The 24,078-nt window shown below is 48.2% G+C and overlaps 1 protein-coding gene across 7 annotated transcripts; it reads right to left on the bottom strand.

Annotated features, from left to right (window-relative positions):
* Positions 1–526: 526 nt before the first annotated feature.
* Positions 527–23,728, bottom strand: LOC142405244 (cryptochrome DASH-like). 7 transcript variants are annotated; one of them, XM_075492300.1, is made up of 14 exons: positions 23,644–23,728; positions 20,989–21,161; positions 19,092–19,185; positions 17,710–17,840; positions 16,678–16,826; positions 16,213–16,301; positions 14,048–14,121; positions 12,942–13,031; positions 10,935–11,014; positions 9,542–9,601; positions 8,308–8,465; positions 4,353–4,472; positions 3,130–3,306; positions 527–1,283 (listed from the first exon to the last, which is right to left on the bottom strand). In XM_075492300.1, the coding sequence occupies exons 1-14, from the start codon at positions 23,716–23,718 to the stop codon at positions 1,176–1,178; spliced, it is 1,578 nt and encodes a 525-aa protein (XP_075348415.1). In that variant the 5' UTR covers positions 23,719–23,728; the 3' UTR covers positions 527–1,175. The 7 variants fall into 7 exon arrangements, with proteins under 7 accessions (XP_075348415.1, XP_075348416.1, XP_075348421.1 ...); XM_075492301.1 differs by having other exon boundaries at positions 527–1,280; XM_075492306.1 differs by having other exon boundaries at positions 3,130–3,210.
* Between the last annotated feature and the right edge of the window lie 350 nt (positions 23,729–24,078).

The raw sequence follows: 24,078 nt of genomic DNA, 5'->3' as shown, positions 1-24,078 counted from the left end.
CCAGTCCTGAACCTATCTATCCAAGCAAGCGTTCAAAGAGACTTAACAGAATTACTCTTTACGAAAGAAGCCCAAATGGATACCTAGTGCCAATAAACCCAGAGCCATGTCCCATCTACTGAGGGGTCTGCTTTTGGGATTGAGGAGTTCAAACCCGGGCTCTCCATCAGGTGACAATGCTCCACAACAGCACAAATACGGCTATCTCCAAATTCCCAAACTCTTCCAGCCAGCGAGTACAACATTCTGCACAAAAACAAAATGCTTAAAATGGCCAGGGAACCGTTTTAGTCTGGTTTTTGGTGCTGAGTACAAAACACGGGTCTCGGCTATGAATTGAACAGTTTCCAGCTTCCAGGCTGGGACCAAAACCAACCTGGGGGCTGCAAGGACTCCAGGGCAGTTTTCAAGAGGAGTTTACTGTTTCTCTGAAGTACTGTAGCAGACACATAAAAGAACGTCCTCTGAAGTCTCACTCTGTCTATGGATCTCTGTTGCATCAGTGGAAATGAGAAAGATAAAATACTCCAGTAGCACAACTTTTAATTGCACAATGATAGGTAGTTTTAAAGCTTTAAAAGATGGAAGTGTAAGATTATCTTTAAAAGATGATTAGCGTAAGTTCACTAGAAAGAGTTCTGACTGAACACCTGCCACATAAACCATTGGCTCCAGTTTGTAAAGAGAGGTGGAAATTTAGCTGTAACAGCCGTAAGCACCAGTGCAAAGCGAGAGGCACTGGAAAAGCAGCCACACCTCCTCCAAGCAGAAAGGCCATGCCATTTTGGTTAATTTATATTAGTTAGACAGCCCCTTTCAACCGAAGGACTTTACAGAGCTGAGAGTGATGCACTGTCCACAGGAGTCAGACCCTCAGCACTGAAGGGCAGCCACTCCTGGAGAGCGACAGGTGAACCACCCAAGAGCTCGCAGCACCAGCCTAAGCACCGAAGTGAAAATACAAAATCCAACCACCACGGTCAGTGCTAATGCACAATCCACAAATATCCGCGTCCAGTTCACGTCCCTGGGAACACGGAAAAGGCAGAGCCCACTTTGTTGTGGGCAGACTTCTATCATTGGCTTGGTTCAAGGAGATTAACCGTTATCCTGGCATCTTTGGCAGCGAAAGCTCCTACGGAGTGCTTCTCCAGCACGAACCTGGACAGCCTTCATCATACATCCTTCTTGCGAGAGAAGTAAAAATCTATCCCTCTGTCCTTGTGCTGCATTGGCGTGTGTGCAGGTCCTCTCCTGCCCCTGGGATGGGGACTTCTTCCCTGCTGCAAATGAAAGATAAACAGTGAGGTATTTACTGGTGCTGCAGAGTGAATCTGATCACAAAGCAGCCTTGACATGCAGAAAAGTGTGCACATGGCACTTCTATCCCCAAGTTTGCAAAAAGGAGGGGAGGCCTGACAGGCACAGCTCTAGGCTTGGACTTCGGAAACTAGGGTTTCCGGTAAGATGTGGGCTCGTATTTTCAAAGGTATTTATTTTGGTACTCAGTTTGGGGGGGCTGAGGGGAGAGGTTCTTCTCCAGGCCTCAGTAACATTGCACCAACAGTCCCCCCCCCCAGCAGTAGTTTAATTGCACAAGCACGGTGTGGCGGTGCGGGCCCGCAGAGCCCAAGGTGAGCTGGAGAGTTGATCAAAATTAAACTCCTGCCTGCTGGAGGTGGTTTCTGGGTTCAAGTTTCATCACTGCCTCAAACCAGTGTCTCACCGAGGGGTTCCTTCACAGGGTCCTTTCTCTGATCTCAGATGCACTGTTAAGCAGCAGGGTAATAATCCAGGCCCTTCAACAGCATGGCTGGAAGCGGAAAGCTTTGCTTCCGCAAAACTTCCTACTTGTGGCAAAGGAATCTGGCCTGAGAAATTTGGTAGTGCACCTTGGGATTAAAACCTGAAATGGAGACGTTTCATTCTTCATTGAACAACATATATGACAACTAAATTTGAGCCTCCACAAAGTTTTCTTACTTGGGAGGAGGCAGGGAGGATGCATGGGGGAAGACAAAATGCCGAAAACCCCTTGAAATACGCAACTGTTGGTCACAAACATTTATTTCTTCCCTTCCAGCTCCACCACCACTGATCCCACCCAGACCTACAGAGCACTTTCCTTCCATACCCATCTCCTCCAAGAACAGCAGCCCAGTCAGCAGATACAAGTCTTGACATGTTGCAGGATCCTCATCTTAATCCGTCCCCATTCTAAAGGGGAGATAGATACACCCAAAAAGCAAAGTGCGAGGGCCAGTATTTACTGGTCTTTCTGACTCCAGTTTGGAGGCACTCAAGCATGGTAGGAAGTTGGTTGTTTTTACTTCCACCTCATGAAGAGAGTGGAAACTGAGCATCAACCTTGGCTCCCTTCTGTCCGTCTGCATCGGGGGGTGGTTAGGCCAGTGGAGGCCTTCGGAGATACCCCATCCCTCCCTGCTTGCCGTTGGGGCTGCCAGGGCAGGCAGGGTCTGGAGAGCAGGGAAGGATGCTGTGAAGGACATGCTCTCTCCGTCTAAGCCCTGCTGACTATACGAGGCTGATGGGATAAAGAAGCAGCTAAAATTTACATCATTCACCACAGCGGGTATATCTGGCACTATGTATATCCAGAAGGAAAAAAAAAACCAAGTAAGAAAAGCTACCTAGAAAATAGTAAACAAAACATGCATGGGTTCATTCTTCAGCCCTAAAGCCAACTGGCCTGGCACAGTTTATGTCCATGCGATGTAGGTGGCATTGTCAAGATCGTCTTTTGTGACAGTCCTTAGCACATGGTACCCTCAAACTGTGCTTGGACATGGTTCTGGAAGGTGCTTGTTGGCCCTGGCAGAATAGTGCTAGGGAATACACTGACAAGGTAACTGGGTGACAGGAGGTCGGTACTTGGGCTTATGCCACAGACCTATTTAGTTTACTAGGACAGACACAGCTAAATAAGCCTGGCTGCACAGTCCCTGTGCGGAGCTGGACCACCCTCTGCTGTGAGGTAATGTGACTTTGCATTAAAGCAATTTTTTAATTTATACCTGAGAAAGAAGAGCAGAATTTACAGACACTCCTACAGGCACAGAGCAGCTGCCTGGAGCCCTCCCACCCCATCCCAGCCTTCCCAGTACTCACAGGCCCCTGGTTGATGTGTCGGCTCCACTCCGGCGCTGTCACAACTGGCTGTGGGTAGGTCTCACCTAGAGTTACTCCTGCCTGGGAGAGAGCAGCACTGTTCAGTGCCCAAGGGGTGTGGATATCTGCTCCCTTTATACCCTGTAGTTCTGGGACCCACAGCCGGATGTAATCCCCCTGCAAACAGAACCAACAGGACAGGATCCATTCAGTAACAATCTTGTAAGTGCTTCCCAGCAAGGGTCTTTCTTAATATGAAAGAAAGAAGCCTGATTTCCAGGTAAAGAAGCTGGTGTACTACAGCATCAGTTACCTCTGTCAAGTCTTAGCCCCTCCTGCTAAACCCTCTACCCAGAATTAGTGCCTAAATGCAGAGACCTGGATGCTAGAGCTCTTCTCCCAGGCTCACTCTGCAGGCAGAGGAGGGAGACAGAGGTGCTTTTTTGGTACAGTTCACCTGCTCCATTTAAGACATAGTGAGATGAAGTCACTCACAAGAAGTCCTTTTTTCTTTCCAGTGACTGAAGGAAACTAGGATGACTAGCTCAGCTGCACACTCTTGTGCTGGGCAAGATGAACCCCCCTTGCCCCTGAATCTCTCCCATTAACTCTACTGCTGCATCCCCTACTTGGACTAATTTCCGATTCCTTGCTAAGTCCTGCCAGCTACAGTGCCGAAAGCCAACAGCGCAGCTTGCCATGAAGCTAAGGAACAGGGTGGAAACAGGTAATCCGGTATGTGACCACTGGCTAAGCACATGGAAAGGGCGATTTATCTGCTCCCACCACTTACAGAGGATAGTCAGAGGAGTCACAGGTTTAATCTACTCTCCAGGACCTCCCAAGGTGCCATGCAAGCAGCTCCATCTCTCCTGTCACTTCTGGGTTCTCCAAGAAGCTGCTCTGTGCTCAAGGAAATGGCTGTGTGAGATATGGATGGGATGTGGCTGTTACCCGGAAGAAATGGTGATGAAACACTTAAACACACAGACCAACAGCAGGGCAGGGAGGGCATACAGAGCGCCAGCCTCTTTGGGGACAGTAGCAGACCGTAAATGTCAGATCTTCCTGTAAAACAATGCAGAACCTGCCTGACTGTTGGCAAGGAGATCACAGAACTGGTTTTGCAGCAGTATCCACAGAGCAGATTGACCTCTGTTCCCTGAAACTATCGCATATGTTTCGCTGCACTCTTCATTGTAAGACAGCCAAACAAGACTTACATTGCCATCGTAATCCAGGCCTTGTTTAATCATGTTAAACTTCCTGTTGTCCCGTGGGTCGTTGCCAATACCAGCGCTGTATAACCAGTTGCCGTAATTGCTACAAACGTCGTAATCCACCTTGAGAACAGAGGAAGAAAACAGTAAGAAATGCTGGGCCGGCCCTTGGTGAATCTTCTCTCCCCATCCACCCCTTATCTCAAGGGGAGAATTCCTTGCGTGGGAATCAGTCTGGCCATGCTGGGGTAGTCAGAGCTCTCCCATGTAGGTACAGCCATCTGCCTCAGAAGAGGACCATGTTGCATGGCTGTTTTGTACAGCTGGGATCAGATTCCCAAGCTACTTCACTTCGTGGTCCTTAGGTCAATGAGATAGGTAAAAGTCCAACCAAAGTCCCTCTCTTTCTCAGTTTCCTTTTTTTAAAAAAATCCTTCTCTTTCTGCCATCATCTGGCCAGACTTCATGACAGCTAGCTCTAGCTTTTGAGTGCTCATATTCCAAGAAACAGTAGCCCAGTACATTTCAAATACGACAGAAAATTCTTCCTGACCAGTTACCCAGAGACCACAGACTAACAAAATCATCACTGCAGATCTTCTTAGGCTGACTGGAGAAAAGTCTAACTCAGACTGTACGGCGTGACCACACAGAGCGTATGAAGATGCAATCGATACAAACACTGCATTTTTTTCCCTGCTATACTTGACCTTCATCAGGCAGTAAGCCTCAACTTACAGGGACTTGGCAGAGAGAGGTGCTTTACTACGGGAAACGCTGAGCTCTCATGATGTACTCAGTAGGCTGCACATCATCAAGCTATTCTACATCTAAACAAATAAAAAGCTCCCAAGGATGCTTATGTAAAATGGAGCAAGGCTCCTGAAACAGGCACAAATGAGAGCAGAACATGGTTCAGTCTGAGTGCTCTTCAGCTGGGCAGGGTGGCTTAAATCCAACGTCAGAAGCTTTCCAGTGGCAGGACAATTTCAGCCTAGCTCAGGAGGGGAGTGGCAGTGATAGCAAACAGGGCGTGGGATCTCTGCGCGTTCCTAGGAGAGGTGTTCGCATTGCGAAAGCATAGTGCTGGCAGCTGCAGCAGAAAGAGTTTGCAAAGACATGTCACTAAGCAGGTTCAGGGCTCTTCTCCCTTCACTGCAGCTGCACTGTCAGGTGATGTTTCCAAAATCTCAGCCACTTCTTAAAGTGAGGAGCTTAACACACCCAGATGGCAGAAGGCACAGGGGAATGGGCTGTTCCCCTTTCTCTGCAAAGCCAGCCGAGAGCTGGGGTCAGGGTGATCAATAGCCAGCTACGCTCACTGTGCACCAGGCTTCCCCTTCCCGGCAGCGCTTCCTCCAGTTGGTGAGATAAGGAGGGGAAGAAAGATGCCATCGGAGGCCTGATTGTGTGATTAACATGCAGGAAAGCATGTGTGGGAGGTGAGGGCAAATCCAAGGGGGACTGAAGGAGGCAGGCTCATTTCCCCCTCAGCCTTGCCCCTTCCTGGCATTCTCTTATGTTTGTTTCTCTCCCTTTCCTTGGGGCCTGACCCTGTGAATGAAATCATAGCTGAGATATTCTCTGTTCAGGACACCAGAGGCCTCTGGCCTTTCCCCTGGCTTCAGCGGGTTGCAGAGAGCTTGCCTTAGTCTCCCTGCCCGCCTGGTGTGGATAACAAACACCCTCTTCTTTGCAGGCACGTGCAAAGACTCAGTGGGCCTTTGCTGGAAGTGTCAGAGATGAAATACGCATTGCTTTCACTTTTTAAAGGCAAGTGAGACCAGTTTCAGTTCTGTACTGGCCTCTACCATTCTACAGCCGTATCTCCCCCATCAAACTGGTGTCTCCTGTATGTTTCTCTGGGGATGCCACCAGGTTAAAGTAACAGAGCTGTCGCCACCAGGTTAAAGTAACAGAGCTGTCTAGCAATATATCAGTGTGACACATGCTGAAAGGCAGGGACAGGAGGACACAAGGATCGGCCTGTGCCACACCAACCTACAGTGGCAGTCAGCATCTGGGGCTTCCCGAGATGAAAGGGTGCAGAGTGCTAAATCCTGCTTCCAGCAAGGCTGCTAACAGTCATGCCTCTGTGAATAAAGGTAAGTAACCCAGGGAGCATCTTTCTCATGTGAGACATTCCAGGTCTTCCTCATTTGGGGAACAGGACCTGGAATCTTCCATGGCCCTCTGAGTCTGACTGCAAAGTGAACCAAGCTCCCATCTGAGGAAGGCAGGGCTGCCTGCCCGTCAAAGCCTCAATTCCTGACTCACAGCTCTCAATCAGCTGGTGACTTTGAGTACAAGGCTTGCCTGTACATGAAGCAAGCTGCCCTCTCTGTGAAATGAAGTCACCTTTGTGAACTGCTCTGAAGGCCATCGCTGATAGATGCCATCAAAAGCCAGATACTACAAAACATTCACAACGGCCCCAGTGGCTGACTCTGCAGGACAGGCATGCACAGATGTGTTTGTGCCTTTGCGTGTGCTGTACCATGCTTCTGGAGGGCCACTGTGTGTCCCATGCAATGCACTCAGGCTACAGGAATTAGATCATCCGTACTGAAATGCAGCCCCTGCTTGGCAAGTCACTGCTACGAAGCTCAGGGCATGCAGGGTATCAGCTATCTTATACAACCCACTAAAACTGCAAAAGAAATGCACTCAAGGTAAGATTTTTCCATCCCAAATTCCAGCCAGGACATGAAGGATAAGGCCACCACTCTTCTGATACAAGTTCTCTGTGCCATGTGCTCGGAGCTCTCGCTCTTATCTGGAAAAGCATCGCTGCATGGAGCTACCAAAACCACTTTCTGAAGGATCCTGCAGAAGTCCTGCAGTGCAAGCCCACCACTGCTCACAGCACTGGTGTGAGACACAGCAATGGGAAGAGCAGCCAGATCTTCTTGTAGATCTCTGCAGCCAAAGCCGTGTCAGAGCAGAGCTCCAAGGAAGCTCAAAAAAAAGTTACATTCACAAAAAAGGCTCTTTTACTTGCAGATAATGGCGAGGTGACTGGGCTTTCTCTGTAGCTCCAGCCATCCTAGTGAGTAGAAAATTTCCTGATTACCAATAGCCTCTTGATCCTACAGACAAGATCTTTAACGTGAGGCTGGTATTAGTCTTTTTCAATCTGTACCATTCAGTCTGGTGAAGAACAAATGCAGATTATCACCTCCTCAGCCTCAGTTTTCACCGCTCAGCTTTGTGCTACTGATGGTCTCTCCATGAGTATCACCAGAGATAACGGCAACCAAGCAAAGACACACAGAGCTGTACAGAGGCACAGAGCCCGTGCCTCTGAACTGGGGACTGCCAGCCTGTTCAGACCTTCCTAGGAAGAATCTATGGGGGCTGAGGACGGAGAGGCAGCCCGGCTATTAAACTGCGCTTGCATGACTGCTGACTGGCATATGAAATGAATGGGTGCTCCGGTTAGCAGAGAGGCCTGTGACTCACCAGAATGAAGAAGGATGCCTCCAGCCGGGGTGGAGCTCTCTGGAAGCTGACCCAGCTATTGTCCATACTCGCCTGTTCTTGACTAGATGAATTCCCTGTCCACAGCGATCAACGCAAAGATGCTGTGCCAACACTGGCTTCAGTGGCCAGAACACATTTCTTTTTATGTTCTATTTCTGGGCTGTCCTCCTCCCCAGCCTCTGGGGTGAGCAAATCAGAACACTGTTAACATAATTTATGCTTGAAAGTTTTCTCAAGTGTGACAGATCTCTGGCTAAAACCCTACATGGAGGATCAAAACTATCATTGCAAACTTCCTAACTACATCTTGGTTGATGGATTCCCTTTTCTTACGGGAGCTTTGGGAAGTAGATATCAGCTTGAAAATTACTGATCATCTTCTGTATCCTTTCTTATTAGGCAGAGCTGTCCTCCTGTCTGTCACGCAGGGCAGGGAGCACAAAGAACTCCAGATACACAAAGGGTTCAGGCTTACCAGCAGGTATTCGAACCATTCTGCCCCCATCCTCCAGTCTAGACCCAGGTCCTTGGTGAGAAAGCTGGCGACATTCTGCCGCCCTCTGTTAGACATGAAGCCCGTCGCAGCCAGCTCTCGCATGTTGGCATCGACAAAAGGAACCCCGGTTTTGCCCTCTGCAGAGACAAAAGACAGCGCTGGGATATGATGACATTATTGGATGCTCATAAACCACCCTGTGGTCATGCATTCACAGCCACCCAAGCAGGTACGACAGTGCCAGTGTACAGTGGCAGGGAGAGATTTCAGTGAGGTTTAGCTGGCGTGCGGCCACTAAGAACCGCTGGAAATTAAATGGGAAATTATGCTGAAAATTAAAATGAGGAGAATTTTTGGCAAGAAAATAACAAGGAACAGAAAAATCTCCAGACTGGAAAAACAATGAATCGGGTGGCTTACAGGGAATTTTGCAGAGCAAAATAAATATACACACAATAGTGAGATGGGCCAAGAACAGAAAGATTCTTGACAGGTGACTAATAGCAGAGAGGAATGTATTAGACAAGTCCCCAAGGGTTAGCACCTGAAAAGTAGAGAGCCTTGTCTATTGTTAAGGAAAAGATTTATTGTACCTGTGTGCAAATGGACACACATGGCATTAATGTGAAGAAAGATATATAGGTGTGCATTTCACTGATCCTGATACTTTAATCTGGTAGTCCCTCCACGTTTTAATTTGAGATATTATGCTTGCTATTCATGTGACAACAAAGTGATAAAAGCTAAAGAAAAGCAAGGATATTAAAAGGCTGTGGCATAACGAAAGATGTGATTTATTCTGAGGCTGTTTTAACCTTCTAACCAAAACCAATTGGAAGAACAATTTAGCATTGTTAAGAAGGGCTGGTCAGCCTCTGTGTGGCTAAACAGAAGGGACCAACAGGTCATAAACACTCCCACCTGGGCAGAAAAATCTAACTGCAGTGCATCTCACAAAGCATGTACCAGCCATTCATGATACCTGGTGGGCCTGCTCCTGTGTGGTGCTCAGTCTCAGAGGGAAGCCAAGTATCCTGCACTCACACCGAACGGAGGGGTTGGATTCTTGTTTGGTGACAACAGTTTAAATGACAGGGCCTGATCATGCTGACCGTTCCCCTACATAAGTCTGAGTCAGCATTAGGGCACGTGTTAGCATGCAGAGATGTGGAAACCAAAAGCACGCTTAACCAAACCTGCGGTTTCTACTGACCTTTCCAACAGTCAAAGAGCTGAAGGTCCTTTTTCCAGGGGACCTCTTTACTTTGAAGCCCTATGAGGAAAAAAATGAACTGCTAATGAAGACAAATGCTGACGTAGGCAGTTATTAATAAAACAATGACAGCCAGAGGCACCTTGGTTGACAGAAGACATTAGGATGAAGCTAGCTCTCTCAGTGGTATTACAAACAAGCCACGTTCCTTCTGCAAAGATGATCTGTTCTTCCTTTCAAGTGTTGCAAAGGGGTGTCTCATGCACATGGAGGATGCTCAATCCTTAATGGATTTTGATTATTTGTTTCATTGGTGTTTGCTCTTTTTTTTACTTAACAATGACTCAGACCTCACAAGTGGCCAGAGATGTGCTCTGGCCCAAGCTGGTATTTTCTCATTCAGTTTTACTCCAGGACAATGTTTATGTGAAATCCGTTTCTGTAGCAGATACTGAACCCAGAATTACCTGGCAGAAGCCCCCACTAACACTTTGCTCCTGCAGTGGGGTAGGAACAGATGAGGGGGATGACTTTATGTTTGCGGGGGTTCAGTGGCAATTACAGTCCTCTGTAGAGTGGAATGGAGGCAGCAGGGACAACTCAGCTCTAGCTCCAAACATCTAGGTTTAGGGCCACCACTGGCATTCAGTGCCATTTGAGATGCTGTAGGGCATTCGAAACAGCCACATAGGGCTGGCAGATGTGACACAGGCCCTGAGGGAGATGTGCTCCTCTGCAGCCACAGCTGGATGCCAGGCAGACTGCCCTAGGGCATCTAAAACAGTGCTGTATGCTTAGGTGTGGGTAGCTACATCACATGGAGAACAGCTCACCCAACATGGCATCAGCTGTAGGGGTTCCTCTCTATATGGACTAGATATTTGTTGCTGCACTGATTGTTCAGATCCCCATTTCATATGTAGAGACCTGCAGGTAAGTGACTGGGTCTGGAGCTGAATGTCATTCTGATTCCTATGTAGTGCAAGGCAGAAAGAATATCTGGTTTCTTGGGATTCACACTGCTGGGTCAGTTCCGGCTCTGTCCCAGATCCTCTGGTGAACTTGGGCAAGCCTGAAGCCTGGATTCTCTCCAAAGGTGGAGTGTCTCCGGAAACCGCATCTTTACTCTTATTGTGCTGCTGTTTCCCACTGACATGTGTTAATACTACTCCCCGTATCTAATCAGATTTGGGGCAAAAGTCTCAGTGTCTACACTGTGTCCATGGTGTTGAGGCACTTCTGCACTAAAAGGAAGTCCCCAGCAACATCCCAGGGTGGTGACAGAAGCGCTATGAGAACACTTGTACAACACAGTGCCGACAGCCTCTTCTCTTACTTCCCCTGTTGCAAGATTGTACCTTTCCTCTCCAAATATGGTGATCCACACACACACCTCTTAATGAGAAAATCCTTTTGCCATACTTCAGGGCCACGAATCGAAAGTAATCCCGCCAGAGCAGTTCGAACAGGACCCTAAAACACAAAGCCATGTCTGTATTTTACTGTGGGTTAGATAAAATTACTGAATTAGGATGTTGCTTCCATAGAACCCATCATTAACACTGTGAGGTTTATTCACAATGAGCAATTTCACGTACCTTCCAATGATACCTTTGTTGCCCCAAGCCTACTTATCTACCTTGCACCTGGATGACTACAGTGAAGCAAACTTTGCATGAATCACTTGGGAAGCCTTCCTTAACTCTAGTGCAGGAGCAGAATTTCAGGAAACCTGTTCAGGACAGATGAGAATCCGTCCCTACTGGGATATAATTCTCCAAAGAGCAGGGCGAGGACCTGATTCAGCTTCACACTTCTGCATGAGCAAGCACATCAGCACATTCCTAAGAGCTTTGCGTTGATTTGATTTAAGCAATAACCTTTGTAAGGGACTTAAAGGCACCTTTCAAAACTGGGTTTACAGTGGTCTAGCTCATGAGATCAGGTGCTACGCCTGCAGAAAATAGACAGTTTTGTATAAAAACTTTTATATAAAAAGAGCTTCTTATAAAATGATGGCACCTCAGCCTCTGAGACCTGCTTCAGCTCTCTGGCATATTGGAAATATTCTGCTTAGCTGATGTTTAAGCTTACAAGATCTTTCTGGAAAATCTGATTACAAAACAGGACACTGTCCAAATGCTAAAAACTAGTGTCATGATACTGAGGTTCAATCAGTCCCTCGTGCAGCCACCATGACCTGTACTTCACTGTACAATTGACTGCAGTGCCTGGGAGCTTGACAGCTTTTTTTTTTATAATTATTTATCACTTTAAAATGCTCGGATCACCATGGCACCCCAGCTGCAGGCAGGCTGGCTGCCTATTAGACAGAAGAACATGAGTATGTTCATTTCTTGAAATCTTTCCTCTTTTAATTGTCTTTGAAGAAAAAAAAAGCATACACTTCAACAGGCAAAAGGCCGATATTTTATCTGTCATTCGATTTTTAATGAAATTGAGTATTTTGGCCAGAATTATTGGCAACGTTCTGCCTGTTCTTCACCAACCACTGTGCTGTTTGACGTGTTGCAAATGTAACAAACCAATACAAAAACATAGTTCTACAGTTTGCACAGACTTTCTGGTTTGGGTTTTTTCCCATTCAGGTCTAGTGTTAGGCCAGGCTCTAACATGAACCTGCTTCTCCATAAGAGCTCCCTACCAGGCTGTAATTCACAGTGTCTGGGCAGATCAGAGTGCATGAGCAAGTTCAAGGACATCCCAGGGATGGGTACACTGACCTCAACTGTCCCTCAGACTCCTTCAGAACAACCTGGAGGCAGGCAAGCAGCCAGCGGCAGGGTGAGGAAGAGCACGGGTGACAAGGCAGGATGCATTAAGCCCATTTCCCAGTCCCCTCTTCCCCTTTGCTATGGTGTTGTGGTCATGGTCAAGCAGCTGGAGCCAGCATGGGGCCTTTTGCTGGACTGTGGCCAGAGGTCCTTCTGACACCATGTGATTCGTACAAGTCGCACAGTCACTGAGCTTTTTGGGTGAAACTCTGCTCATATCCTTGGTGCGAGAAAACCTTTGGCTTTTATTTATAAATAATTCTTCTTCCTTCTCATCTAGCCCATAATAACAATACAGAGAGGGATGGTGATGATTTACAGAGATCGGATTTAAAAAGCATGAACCACAATTTCCCAGCAATAATAATGACAACTAGCATTAATAATCTTTACTTATAAAGTGCCTAAAGCCTCTGGATGTCAAAGGCAGACTAATAAATCCATACTGAGACAGAACTGCAATGCAACCCAGAGGAACTAGAGAGCAGGCACAGGAAAAACAAACATTAATTAAGAAGAAAGTTAACAAATCGTTCTCTCCTGTGTGCGAGATGCCTGTTTCCTTTTCAGAGAAAACAAGCCACAGTGATCGTGCAGGGACATACCAGTATGTGCTCTGATTTGCCGTTCTCTCTTTTTCATACTTCCGGATCTGCTCATAGATGTATCGAGGTGAAATGCAGCCCAGCGCCAGCCTGAAGGCAGAAGAATGAAGTCCTGAATGCAATGCAGGACTGACAGCTTGATGTCTGTGCAAAGGGGGTGGAGGGGCAGTTTTGTGTTTAGAGTTGTTGTCTGAAAACTTTTGCTTGATTTGCAGTTATGCCACTGACTTCTGATTTTGATTATCTGACAGAGGAACACTTTGGGGCAGGCAGATCAGGACCGTCTGCTCTGGGCAAATGGCCAGCTTCGAAAAACTCGAGTGGAGACCACCACAGATAAAGAACTTCTGCCGTGCCAGGGGTCCTGGGATCCCCCAGTGCCACCAGGTGGAGCCATCCACTGCAACCACTGAAGCACAAAGCCGTTGAAAATAAGAAATCCCGACCTGCAACAGCCTCAAAAAATTGTTTCGTATTGCAATTCTGTGGGGAAAACGCTCCAGATGCTCTCAGCATTAGACTGAACCAAGTTCTGATTGTGCAGTTTCAGTCCAGAATTAACTCTGCCCCCTCCAGCACCGGAGACTAAAACGCCTAATTAGATTTACCCAAACAAGAGATCCTTTTGAAATAGGAATAATCAGAAGTGTCTCTTCACCCCACAGAAAAACGGAATGGCAGTGAGGTGATGTGACTTGCCCCACAGTATTCAGCAAACCAGGACTGGATCGAGTTCTGCTACAGCCCCATCAACACGCTGAAGTACACTTCTTCCCTGGCCGCTCTTGACCACCCCAGATACACAAAGCCAAAGACAAGTTGTGTGTCTCTCCAGTGCCCCGTCCACATTGCTGCTCCCAGCACACTGGGCTCTTGGAACAGTATTGCTACACTTCAGCAATTCCTAATTGCAAGAATGTTCCCGGCAAACCACTGCCTGGAAGTGCAATAAAGAGCAACTCTGAGGCTGCTCTACCCCAACAAAAAGGGCAAGGGAATCACACCTAGAGCCCTACCCATGCCCACTGAGCACTCAGCAGACAGGTAACATCAGTTTGGGATGGGAACAGAGAAGGAGCTTCCAGTCTCACAACAAAAATCTTTACCATGGTGCAAATTTAGTTGAGTAATCCATTCCCACCAGTCCATTCCGAGTTTCCTTGTAAGATGCAACCAGGTTCTGTGCAAGCAAAAGAACAAAAGGTTTTAATACTTTACGTGCAACCTGCTAAATATGCTTTCTTTCATACTGGAGCCAGGGCAATCTGGCAGGGCTGGGCTCCCTCTCATGGCTGCCTGCAAGGATTACAGAGCTGCCAAATTACTGCCTCCAGTGCACAGGAATTAATCAGGCCAGCAGTTTTCATTATAGCTCTGGGATGCGTGTCACAAGCTACGTTCCCCGCTTCAGCCTGCAGCACATCTCTTTCTACGAGCACTATGAAACTGGCTGTGCTGCTCCCTGCCCGTACCCGTCTGACTCTGGATCAATAATCCACTTACAAGCACCAGTGGGACTGGTGGTCGGTTCCCTTGTCCATGTGGCTGCTTGTTTGGGCTTGAGAACCACAGTGTCTGACAGCACCCAACACTCGGCTGCAGGAATTCTGATCACTGTTATTTCTGGGCCACCCACACTTACAGTAGGGTGCAGATGTTCCATTTTCTGGGCACTCCATTGACAATGCAGAGGACATAGGGAAGCCTGATCTCTCCTTGATCCCCTTCGCTGCACAGGTTACAACTGCTAAAGGGCTGTTCTAGCTCACCAGGGAAAACAATATTCGCATAACAAAAAAGAAGGAACAGGTTTTCCAGCACTGATTGTATTAATGCTTGACCAAGAGTAGAAGCTATGCATGCTTGTACTAGTTTTGGCTGGGATAGAGTTAATTTTCTTCATAGTAGCTAGTATGGGGTTATGTTTTGGATCTGTGCTGGAAACAGTGTTGATAACACAGGGATGTTTTAGTTACTGCTGAGCAGTGCTTACACACAGTCAAGGCCTTTTCTGCTCCTCACCCCACCCCACCAGCGAGTAGGCTGGGGGTGCACAAGAAGCTGGGAGGGGACACGGCTGGGACAGCTGACCCCGACTGACCAAAGGGATATTCCATACCATATGGCGTCATGCTCAGCATAAAAAGCTGGGGGAAGGAGAAGGAAGGGGGGACATTCGGAGTGATGGCGTTTGTCTTCCCAAGTCACCGTTACGCATGATGGAGCCCTGCTTTCCTGGAGATGGCTGAACACCTGCCTGCCCATGGGAAGGAGTGAATGAATTCCCTGTTTTGCTTTGCTTGCATGCGGGGCTTTTGCTTTACCTATTAAACTGTCTTTACCTTAACCCACGAGTTTTCTCACTTTTACCCATCTGATTCTCTCCCCCATCCCACTGGGGTGGAGTGAGGGAGCGGCTGTGTGGGGCTGAGCTGCTCACTGACATTAAACCACAACAATGCTCCCCAACAGCAAGGGAATGCAGGAACTTCTGTAGCACAGCTGAAAGAATCCCCTGGGGGCTGTCCCAGTGAGTGCACTGGACACAGCACACTTCTTAACCCATCTCAGCTGGAAAGATTTTACCCCCTTTATCTACAAAGCTGCATAGGATCTGATGCTGTTGGAAATCAGCACACGTGTCTTCCTCTAAATTCACACAAGGCAAATTTAAGGCACTTTCTCAAACTAGACCAGGAAAACGTTCAAAAACGGTCAGGATGCACAGACAAAATGCAGTCAGCAGCAGCTTCACTCCACCAAAGTGAGTGAGCAAGAAGTAGCTGTAATTCTTGGCTGCAAGTTTTTAAACCAGACTACTAGGAACCTCCTACTATTTTTAACTGTGGGCAGCAGCTTGGGTCGGTTGTTCCTCACCCCAGTTGCAATGGTAGCCCTTCAGGCCACTTTAACTCCTCCAAAATGGAGGAACTACATTGCTGATGACGTGGGACAGGAGAGTAGAAGAGGCAAATCAAGGTAAAGGAGCTAAAAAATTGTCCCAATTCCCAAAAGCTGATGGAAAAAAAGACTTAAGAGGGATGGCCACTAATCTAGGTTCCAAAGTATTTGGCTTACATTCCCAGTTCCTAGATGACTTCTTTTTGATTTAGTTTGCCTCTGAAAAACTGCAATAATGCTAATTCCCTCCTTTGTAAAGTGTTATACAGGAGCTAAGGAAATATTATTAGGAAGTGAAATTGCAGCCTCACCCACTTGCACAGCTGTATGTACAAGGGGGAGGATGCAGACAAGGAAATGTAAGAGTTACCGTGTCCCAGAAATAATACTGCAGTCTCGTTAAAGCTTGCGTCTCTCCTCCACTGCAGGGGAAGGCTGTTCGTGGATCAGTCACAGGATCTGCCACAGAAAACACCATCACCTTGTTACCCTCTTGGAAAGCATCTCAAAGGTTGGGAGCTTAAAATCTAGGGATGTTCAGCCGTAGGGATGTCTGCTTTGGGGACATAAAAGGTTGTGCCCTGATGTTCCTTTAAAACAAGGGCCACATGAAACATGTTAAAAATTACTGACTAAGAGGATGTGTTCTACCCAGCTGCAGGGCAGCTCCTCCACGCAGGGAATTTACCTTCGTTTGCTGTATGAGTGAACAGAGGGTTAATTACAGTTTGAAGGGCAACCACTGCCTTTGGGAGACTTCCATGTTTTGATTCTCAGTAAGAAACATCTCTAAGTAGGATTTCATGGGAGCAACTGCCAAATTGAGTTTTCTTACCCTTCTGTCCTAAATCCTCCATTGTAGGGATACACCCTTCTTCCACCCCTGGAGCCAGAGGCTTTAGCTGATCTGCCATGCACAGGGTTGGCCGGACCTTCGCCCCTGATTCCACCGCTTTTCGGAAATGGGTGTAGACATCGGGCAACCTGCACAGATTAAACCACAGTCAGATCTCCGCAGAATGGCTACCCTGGCCCCTCACACAGCACTACATCGCTTCCACAGAGGGAGGGTTAGCTTTTTAGGCTGTGCTCTCCTGAGGGCTGATTTCATAATTGTGATGCATGTTTGTACATCACCGGGCACAAGAGGCAGATGCCCCTGGGGCTAGCAGCAAGAGGGAGCTCATTCCTTCACTCTATTTCTTTCTGCTTCTGATGCAAATGGTGCCTTTTCAATTTAAGGTGTGTCCTGGTGGGGCAATCCATGAGGGTCAGATTTATCTCACCTAATTTCTGATTACCCACAAGGCTGACCTCAATAAAAATGTGCAACGTCCCACTGCCTTTTCAGTCAATGGAGACAAACAGGCATTTTTATGGCCTGACTCTATTTTATAAATTTTCTATAGGATACCATGAATCACTCAACTCCATCAACTACACCTCAAGTGACTACTGAGGGAGCCATGAAGAGTCCACAGGCAAAGGGCTACTGTCACAAGCAGCTGCATTTAGCCAGATGAAGTAACAGAGCAATCTAGTCCAACATCACAAGGACTAGGCACTGCAGACTGAGTATCCACACTGTGCTGGTAGAAGGGCAAAGAGAAATCAGTTCCTCAATAAATGGTCAAACAAACCCCTCGGCTTTATGCATATCAGAGTGTAAATCCAACTAGTACAGAGGGATGAATGTGCTCCTTCCCCTTGATGTGTATGAGCATGACAGCACTGTTCCATAAATGCAGATGGACTAATGGGTCCCTTCCCTGCGGGACCGGATGACTAAGATCCCTCCCGAGCACTTCACTGGAGTGGGAAACAAATGCGACAGTGGAGGAGTAACTGATACCATGGAGCAGCCCACCTGGCAATAGGCCTGAAGGGAAGGTCGTCCCGATGATACAGCGTGGATGCCCAGAATGTCTGAATCTTCACCCCGTGCTGACTACACACCTGGCACAGCCCCTTCTCCACATCCAGCTCCTCCTGTGTGGCCTAGGGAGAACAAAATGCAGCGAGGCCATGGCTGCATGGCCTCAGCTCCCACATGCACACAGACTCTGGTCCCTGGTCTTGCCCTCCTCCCTCATCTCCACATTTAGCTTCATCCCTCTAGAGAGAGTTGTACACCGACAATGTCTGAGTGTTTTCCTCTGCCAAACCCAACAAGTGTTTTCACTCTCCATTAGTAGTGCCAATGCCAGAATAAGGAACTCCTTGATGTAGGACGTTGCAGATCTGGGCAAATACATTTAAAAGAAATCCACTGAGGGTTATTGCATATCAGGATAGCATTCCTGTTTCAAGAAGTACTTGAGCCACAGATTCTTGGAAAGCTGGGAAAGTATGCAGGGGAAGTATCTTTACAGATTTGTCCTGCTCCTATGGTCTTCTCTGGGCATCTGTTATTGGTCACTGTCAGGAAAAAGGCTATGGAGTTAGATGAGGCCTTTTGTCTGATCCTCTGTGGTTGTTCTTAGTGCTGCATGGCATAAGACACTATGGGATGTGTAGGTTGTCAAGTTACAAGGGTTGTAGGCCTGGCAACAGGAGTACCTGCAGTGCAGGTCACAGAGTGATTCCTGCATTAGCCAGCTCTGAGGCCCAGACTCTCCTAATACTGAGTGCATCTATGTATATATATATGTATGTGTGTGTGTACACAAAGCCTCCAGGCCCAGTGGTTCAGATCCAGAGCCCTCCATTGAATTCAGCAGGCTCTGGATCAAACCACTTACTTAGCTCAGTGAAGACAGGTCCGTGACATGCGAACCCCATCAGCAGTCCGAGACCGGACTCGTGTTTCATTCTTCAACACACTGGTGGGCAACTGCCTAAATACGGGTGCTGTCAACTCACCATGGGCCTTTTCTACACTCGATACACTATGCCCCCTGGCAGCTAGCTCCCTGTGCAAGGAAGGTGCCAGGAAAAGGCAGCTTGATGCAAACAGAAGGAGAAATTGACTCAGCTGATCTAAAATGCCAGTTGCCGGAAACTCCTCTTCCTCAAGACACAGGACTTGCAAGTGATCAGTCACAAAGAGCTGCTGTCATCCAGCAAGGACTCCCACCCAGACAGCTACACCATCCCCATCCCAGGAGCTAGCCAGTTTCCCCAAGGTGAACAATACCACAGACAAGAAAGGCTCTGAACACACAGGATCTGCATCACCATTTGGTTGTGGAAGAAACCTCCACAACCTAATTTTATCTTTTCACAATGTCACTCAAATACTTCCCTTACCTCTTCATGGAAAGCCACAGCACTGACAGAGCCTAACTGAGTAATCAGATCACGGACCACATCTTCTGGCTTCCCCTTCCTCACAACCAGAGTACTGCAAACACAAAATATTGGCCTGAATTAGGTTTGATGTTAGGTTTGTTATTTATGTGTACAGGAGGCCCTAGTTCTGGCCCAGGCACCCGTGTACTAGTTCTCTACGGAGCACGGACAGCATGTGGAGGCAGGGAGACAGGATTTGACTAGCCTACATCTTTTAGGACCCAATGAACACAGTCTGTAAGCCTCTGGGGCTGAGGTTGTGTCAAACACATTTCTACCACCCCGGATGCCTCAGAAAGGCTGACTGGGCAGAAAGCCAGGCTGTTACCTAAAAGTACATCTGTCAGATCTGTTCATCCTCACACAATGAGGCTGAGATTCAAGAACTAATTCCTCTTTCAATCCCCTTCACAGGTAGTGGTGGCCTATGGGCAGACCCCTTTCCACTTTCTGTGTTCGTAACAGAGTCAAGAAAACTTCCCTCCCACCTTGCAACCTCACCAACTTCCCAGCTGTGTACCCAGGGCACCAGACCAAAAGAGAAGCTGTGGTGAGAAAGTTGGTCAGACATGGGTGCAGAGTTCTGTGAGGAGCCTCATACGTGACTTTGTCCCTTCCCCTGTCTCTCTCTCTCTCACACAGACACATGCACACACTACTGTGTCATCTAACAGAGGCCTGTGCTGGCGAAGAATTTATTGAAGGGGTAATACAGTGTTTCTGCCAGAATAATTTAAAGCATAACTGAAAAGTTTCTTCAAAGATGGGCTGGGTCTGAAGAAGGCAGGAGCAAGGGGTGCTGATGAGAGAGCTGTTCCCCTTATATCCCACAGAAAAGCAGAGACCAAGCTGCCCACAGGGAACACCACAGATTGGACGTGGAGGAGATTTCTGTCTACCACTGCATTAAGAAGATATGTCATGGTTGTGGAAATGGAGCCTAGGTCTTAGTGTGGCTCTTCGCAACCACACATCTCTCACTGCAGAAGACCAATCTCTTATCAGCCACTGACAACAGCACAGCAGCATTCAAGCAGCTCTGAATCTGTTCACTGCAGGGTGTGGGTGCGGATACCCACTGATCAGTTCTTTCAGTCTCCTATTACATTCACAATCTGCACGGTCCACGCTGCACTGCAAACCCAGAGCCATTCCTCTTGCTTCTACTACCACTGTTAGGCTGCTCTGGGAGAAGACAGGCTGGCTGTCATCTTTGGCTAAGCAAAACCTGATGTTATCTGGTAATGGGATTCTTCAGCATGTAGACCTTCAGGCCCTGGTCTACCCCAGTTATGGTTTCTAAAGACATAATGAAGGAAGAATCCCTGAAGACCCCCTTCCCACAGTGTAGCCTACCAAAGAGATTGGGTTTAGGACAGGGCATGAGCAAACCTAACTCTCCAGTCTCACAAGCCAGGATCCATGATGGTCTGTCTCAAGCCAACTCCTAGGGAAAACTTGCTAGGGACAAGGAAGGACGCATGTCACAGTGGCTAGCGTTGTTGCCTACATCTCGGAAGAGTGCCATTCATGTCTCCAGTCGTCAGGACTCTGGGCAAAGCGCTCAAGGCTGAGCCTATCTGTGGTATCTGAGTTCAAGAAAGCAACAGCTCGAATGGCGTGCAGCCTAGATGGCTCTTCACTCCCTTGCAGATGCCACAGCAGGTCATCTGAACAGGGGCTACGTATGGGACCTTACTGTATCTAACAAACAGAAGGGCTGTGGCTCTCTGAAATGAGCCATCATCAGAGCCAAGAGTATCTGACATGATTTGACTCACAGCACAAATATGTGTTGAAAAAGAGAAAGAAAATAAAAATAGATGTGTTATTTGCACGGTGCTTTCTCAACTACCTTCCTTTTTTCTTGAGCGTTTCCCTTAGATCCTTCACGCTTTCCAGCAAAAACCTGAGCCGATGGGGCCCTGTCTTTGGGAAGCCGTAGCAGTGGGTGCCCAGGTAGTGCCGCGGGTCGAAGCAGTAGAGGGGAATAACGAAATCTGCGTTGCTCTGAGCCCAGTGGAGCACCTAGAAACACAGAGAGGGCCGTGACAGCTCTCGGGGGCAGGATGCAGCGTGCACCTCTCCCCAGCCTACCCAAGGTTATTTCTAAAGAAATACCCGGGGGGCCGCCGGCCGGGCCCTACCTGGTTATCGTGGGTGCGCAGGTCGCAGCGCAGCAGGCAGATGGCCGTCCTAGCTGCCCCCGACATGGTGCCTCGACGGGGCCGGTCCCGCCTCACCCGGCCCGGCTCCGTCCTCCCTCAGCCCGGCTCGGCTCTGTCCTCCCTCAGCCCTGCCCCCTCAGCCCGGCCCGGCCCCCGCAGCCCGCCCCCTTCCCGCTTCACCCTCAGCCCGCCCCATTCCCGCTTCACCGCCCCGCTTCCCCGTCAGCCCGTTCCCGCCTCACCGCCCCGCTTCTCCCTCAGCCCGCCCCGCCAGGGAGGAGCGGTCCCGCCTCCGGCTCCCTGCGGGCCCGTGGGACGGGCAGGTCCCGTCCCGCGTCCCGAGGAAGGCGGGACGGGGAGGAGCCCTCAGCGGCGTCGGTGGGGGCTGTGTGGGCGCAGAGGAGGCGGCGGGACAGGAGGCCCGTTTCCCTTGGTCTGAGGTCCCCGCACCTTTCCGTGGCAGCCTCTCACCAGAGCCCACTTACTGCTGAATTTGTGGGTTTTTTTTTAACCTCGATAATCTCTTTATCGTCCACATAACAGCAGCTGGGAACCACCTCACACAGAAGCGCAGCCCCATTTGTGCCGCTGTGTTGGGACACAGCCACGGTGAAACCCCTGCAAGGAGCACCGCTTGCCCGGCTCTGACTATTAATATTGATTACTATTTATCCTGTAAGTGCCAAGGCTGCGATATGGCCGCACCCTTCCCCACTAGCATGTGAGCCAGCTTTGCGGATAGGTCGCTCACCTGTTGACTAACAAAAAGTGAGCTGTAAATTAGCAGTAATTAATCTTTGACTTCCAGTACTGACTGTGGCAGCCGAAGTGAAAAGGCTTGCCTCATCCTATAGTTTCTGTAAGTCAATATTAGACAGCAGTGATCATACATCCCTTACTGACTGAATTGTCCCTCAGGATCCTTTTTCTTTGTTTGACAGCTCTCATAATAAGAGGAAATGCAAAAAAAACCCAAAACCTTGCTGGGCTCCCTGGCAGAGGTCTCCAGCCACATGCTCCCCTTGTGTAACTGGTTCTCCTGGGGTGGGAGAGGATGGAGAAGGGGTTAATGTGTTGCAGCAAGGAGCTGGTGATGATTGGCGATCCAGGTTTACAGAAATGAATTGCTGCAGCTTATTTAGGTGCCTGAAATGCTGAAGTGGAGCTTTTGGTGGAGCCACACGGACTCTTAGATGCTCACCACATTAAATGTGGTACCCAAACCCCAGTGGGTCCTGAGGATTCCTGGCTTTATTTCCGTCTCCTCCAGGCTTGCAGGTCCTCTGCATGCAATCTGCATTGGCTGGCTGTGGGAAACGATGCCGATTCCCTGTGTGACCCACATGACATATCATCTCCTGATTCCTTTTCTGTGCAACAAGGGCTCCTTTTCCTGGCTCAGCAGACTGCAGCCCACTGTAAGAACCAGTGACTCATCTCAGACGGCTCATGTTTGGTGAAAGAAAAGTAGAGCCAAAATTTTGGCTCGCACCCAAGGAAAACACTGTTGTTAGCTTGCAATGCATATGCCATAGAAGCAATACTTTATCGTATTAGAAATGGAGGGATTTTACAAATCCAGTTCATAAATCTTCCCTGTTTGCCTTTGCTTTCATTTGGACAAGGACGAACAGTGCAGTTGGCTTCGCTTTTGTTTGCAGTCAGGTTTCCCCCACAATGTCTTGGTTGACATTGAAATGGGCCAAGTCTGGCAATAATGACATCCTCCTGTAGCTTACTCATAGCTGCTAGACAGCCACCCACTTGCATTGCAACTTAAAGAAGTCTTATTTAATGGGCATGCAAGAGAGAGGTGCCCTGCTGCCTGAAAAGGGTTTATTTCCCATTGGCAAGGAAGGCTGGTTTCCAGTCAACAGAAACCTCTGCCACATAAATAAAGAGAAGAGAAAAGATCTGAAACTCTTGATATGCCAATGACGAAACAAGAGTGGGTTTAAAAGCAAGTGAGTCTCTGCCAGCTTTCTATTTGCATAGATATAAAGGATGCAAGGTGTCCAACACTGCAGTGGTGGCAAGAGCACCATGACAGACTCTGCACCTCCGCAGCTGTTAAATGTCACAATCTAGGCAGCGAGAGCAGGCAGGAAAAACAGAGGTCCATAAAGGACGTATAGTTTGCTCAGGCCCAGAACCCAGACCTCCTTACACCCAACACCGTACCCTTTCTGTCACATGGTGGGAGATCAGTTTTATTTCCTTTGCACTCTTGTAGGAGAGTACAAACCCTGTTGCATACTCAAGCCAGTGCTTTCTAAAATAGTGCTGATTGCATTCATTCTGTAGTCTACCCTGATAATAAAGGATGATAGTTTTTTACTTACACAGTTGTTTCTCCTTCTTAGATTCTGCATGTACGTCTGCTCAGTCCCTGCTTCTGTCAGACCTCGTGAAATCATCCTCTGAAAATACGTGTAACGGGGGTGTTTAGGAAGAGCAGTGGTGAGGAGTACTTTGTTCCAAAATTAGAAAACAGGAGACCTGGTGTTGTGAACTGCGGGCTCTCCAGTCTCCTTGCCTGGATTTTCCATTCAGATGAACACAGTCAAGAAGAACAAAAGCTTTGTTTTTTTTCCACTGACACCTGTCTCTCTACTCCAAGACTGTGTTCCAGCTTTCCATTCTCCCTTTGGGAAGCAGAGAAGCTTTGCCAACAGGCGCTACAATACAAGCAATCTCCATGCCAGTATGGAGGGGAACACGCTTTCCCCCGTCATTTTTGTTCTTTTAAGTATCCTCCAAGAAATGGCTTCCTTCCT

This window comes from Mycteria americana, chromosome 2, assembly GCF_035582795.1.
Source record: "Mycteria americana isolate JAX WOST 10 ecotype Jacksonville Zoo and Gardens chromosome 2, USCA_MyAme_1.0, whole genome shotgun sequence".
Taxonomy (NCBI): Eukaryota; Metazoa; Chordata; class Aves; order Ciconiiformes; family Ciconiidae; genus Mycteria; species Mycteria americana.
This window is presented reverse-complemented; position numbering and strand designations above follow the sequence as displayed.

Bases quoted from the DNA above. Each gene is read 5' to 3' on its own strand.
- LOC142405244 (XM_075492300.1), bottom strand. From the start codon at position 23,718: ATGATTTCACGAGGTCTGACAGAAGCAGGGACTGAGCAGACGTACATG. The intron at 17,841-19,091 runs GTAAGGGAAGTA...TGTTCTCCCTAG, and splicing joins CTGTGGCTTTCCATGAAGAG to GCCACACAGGAGGAGCTGGA. The intron at 1,284-3,129 runs GTGAGTACTGGG...TTTCATTTGCAG, and splicing joins GACACATCAACCAGGGGCCT to CAGGGAAGAAGTCCCCATCC.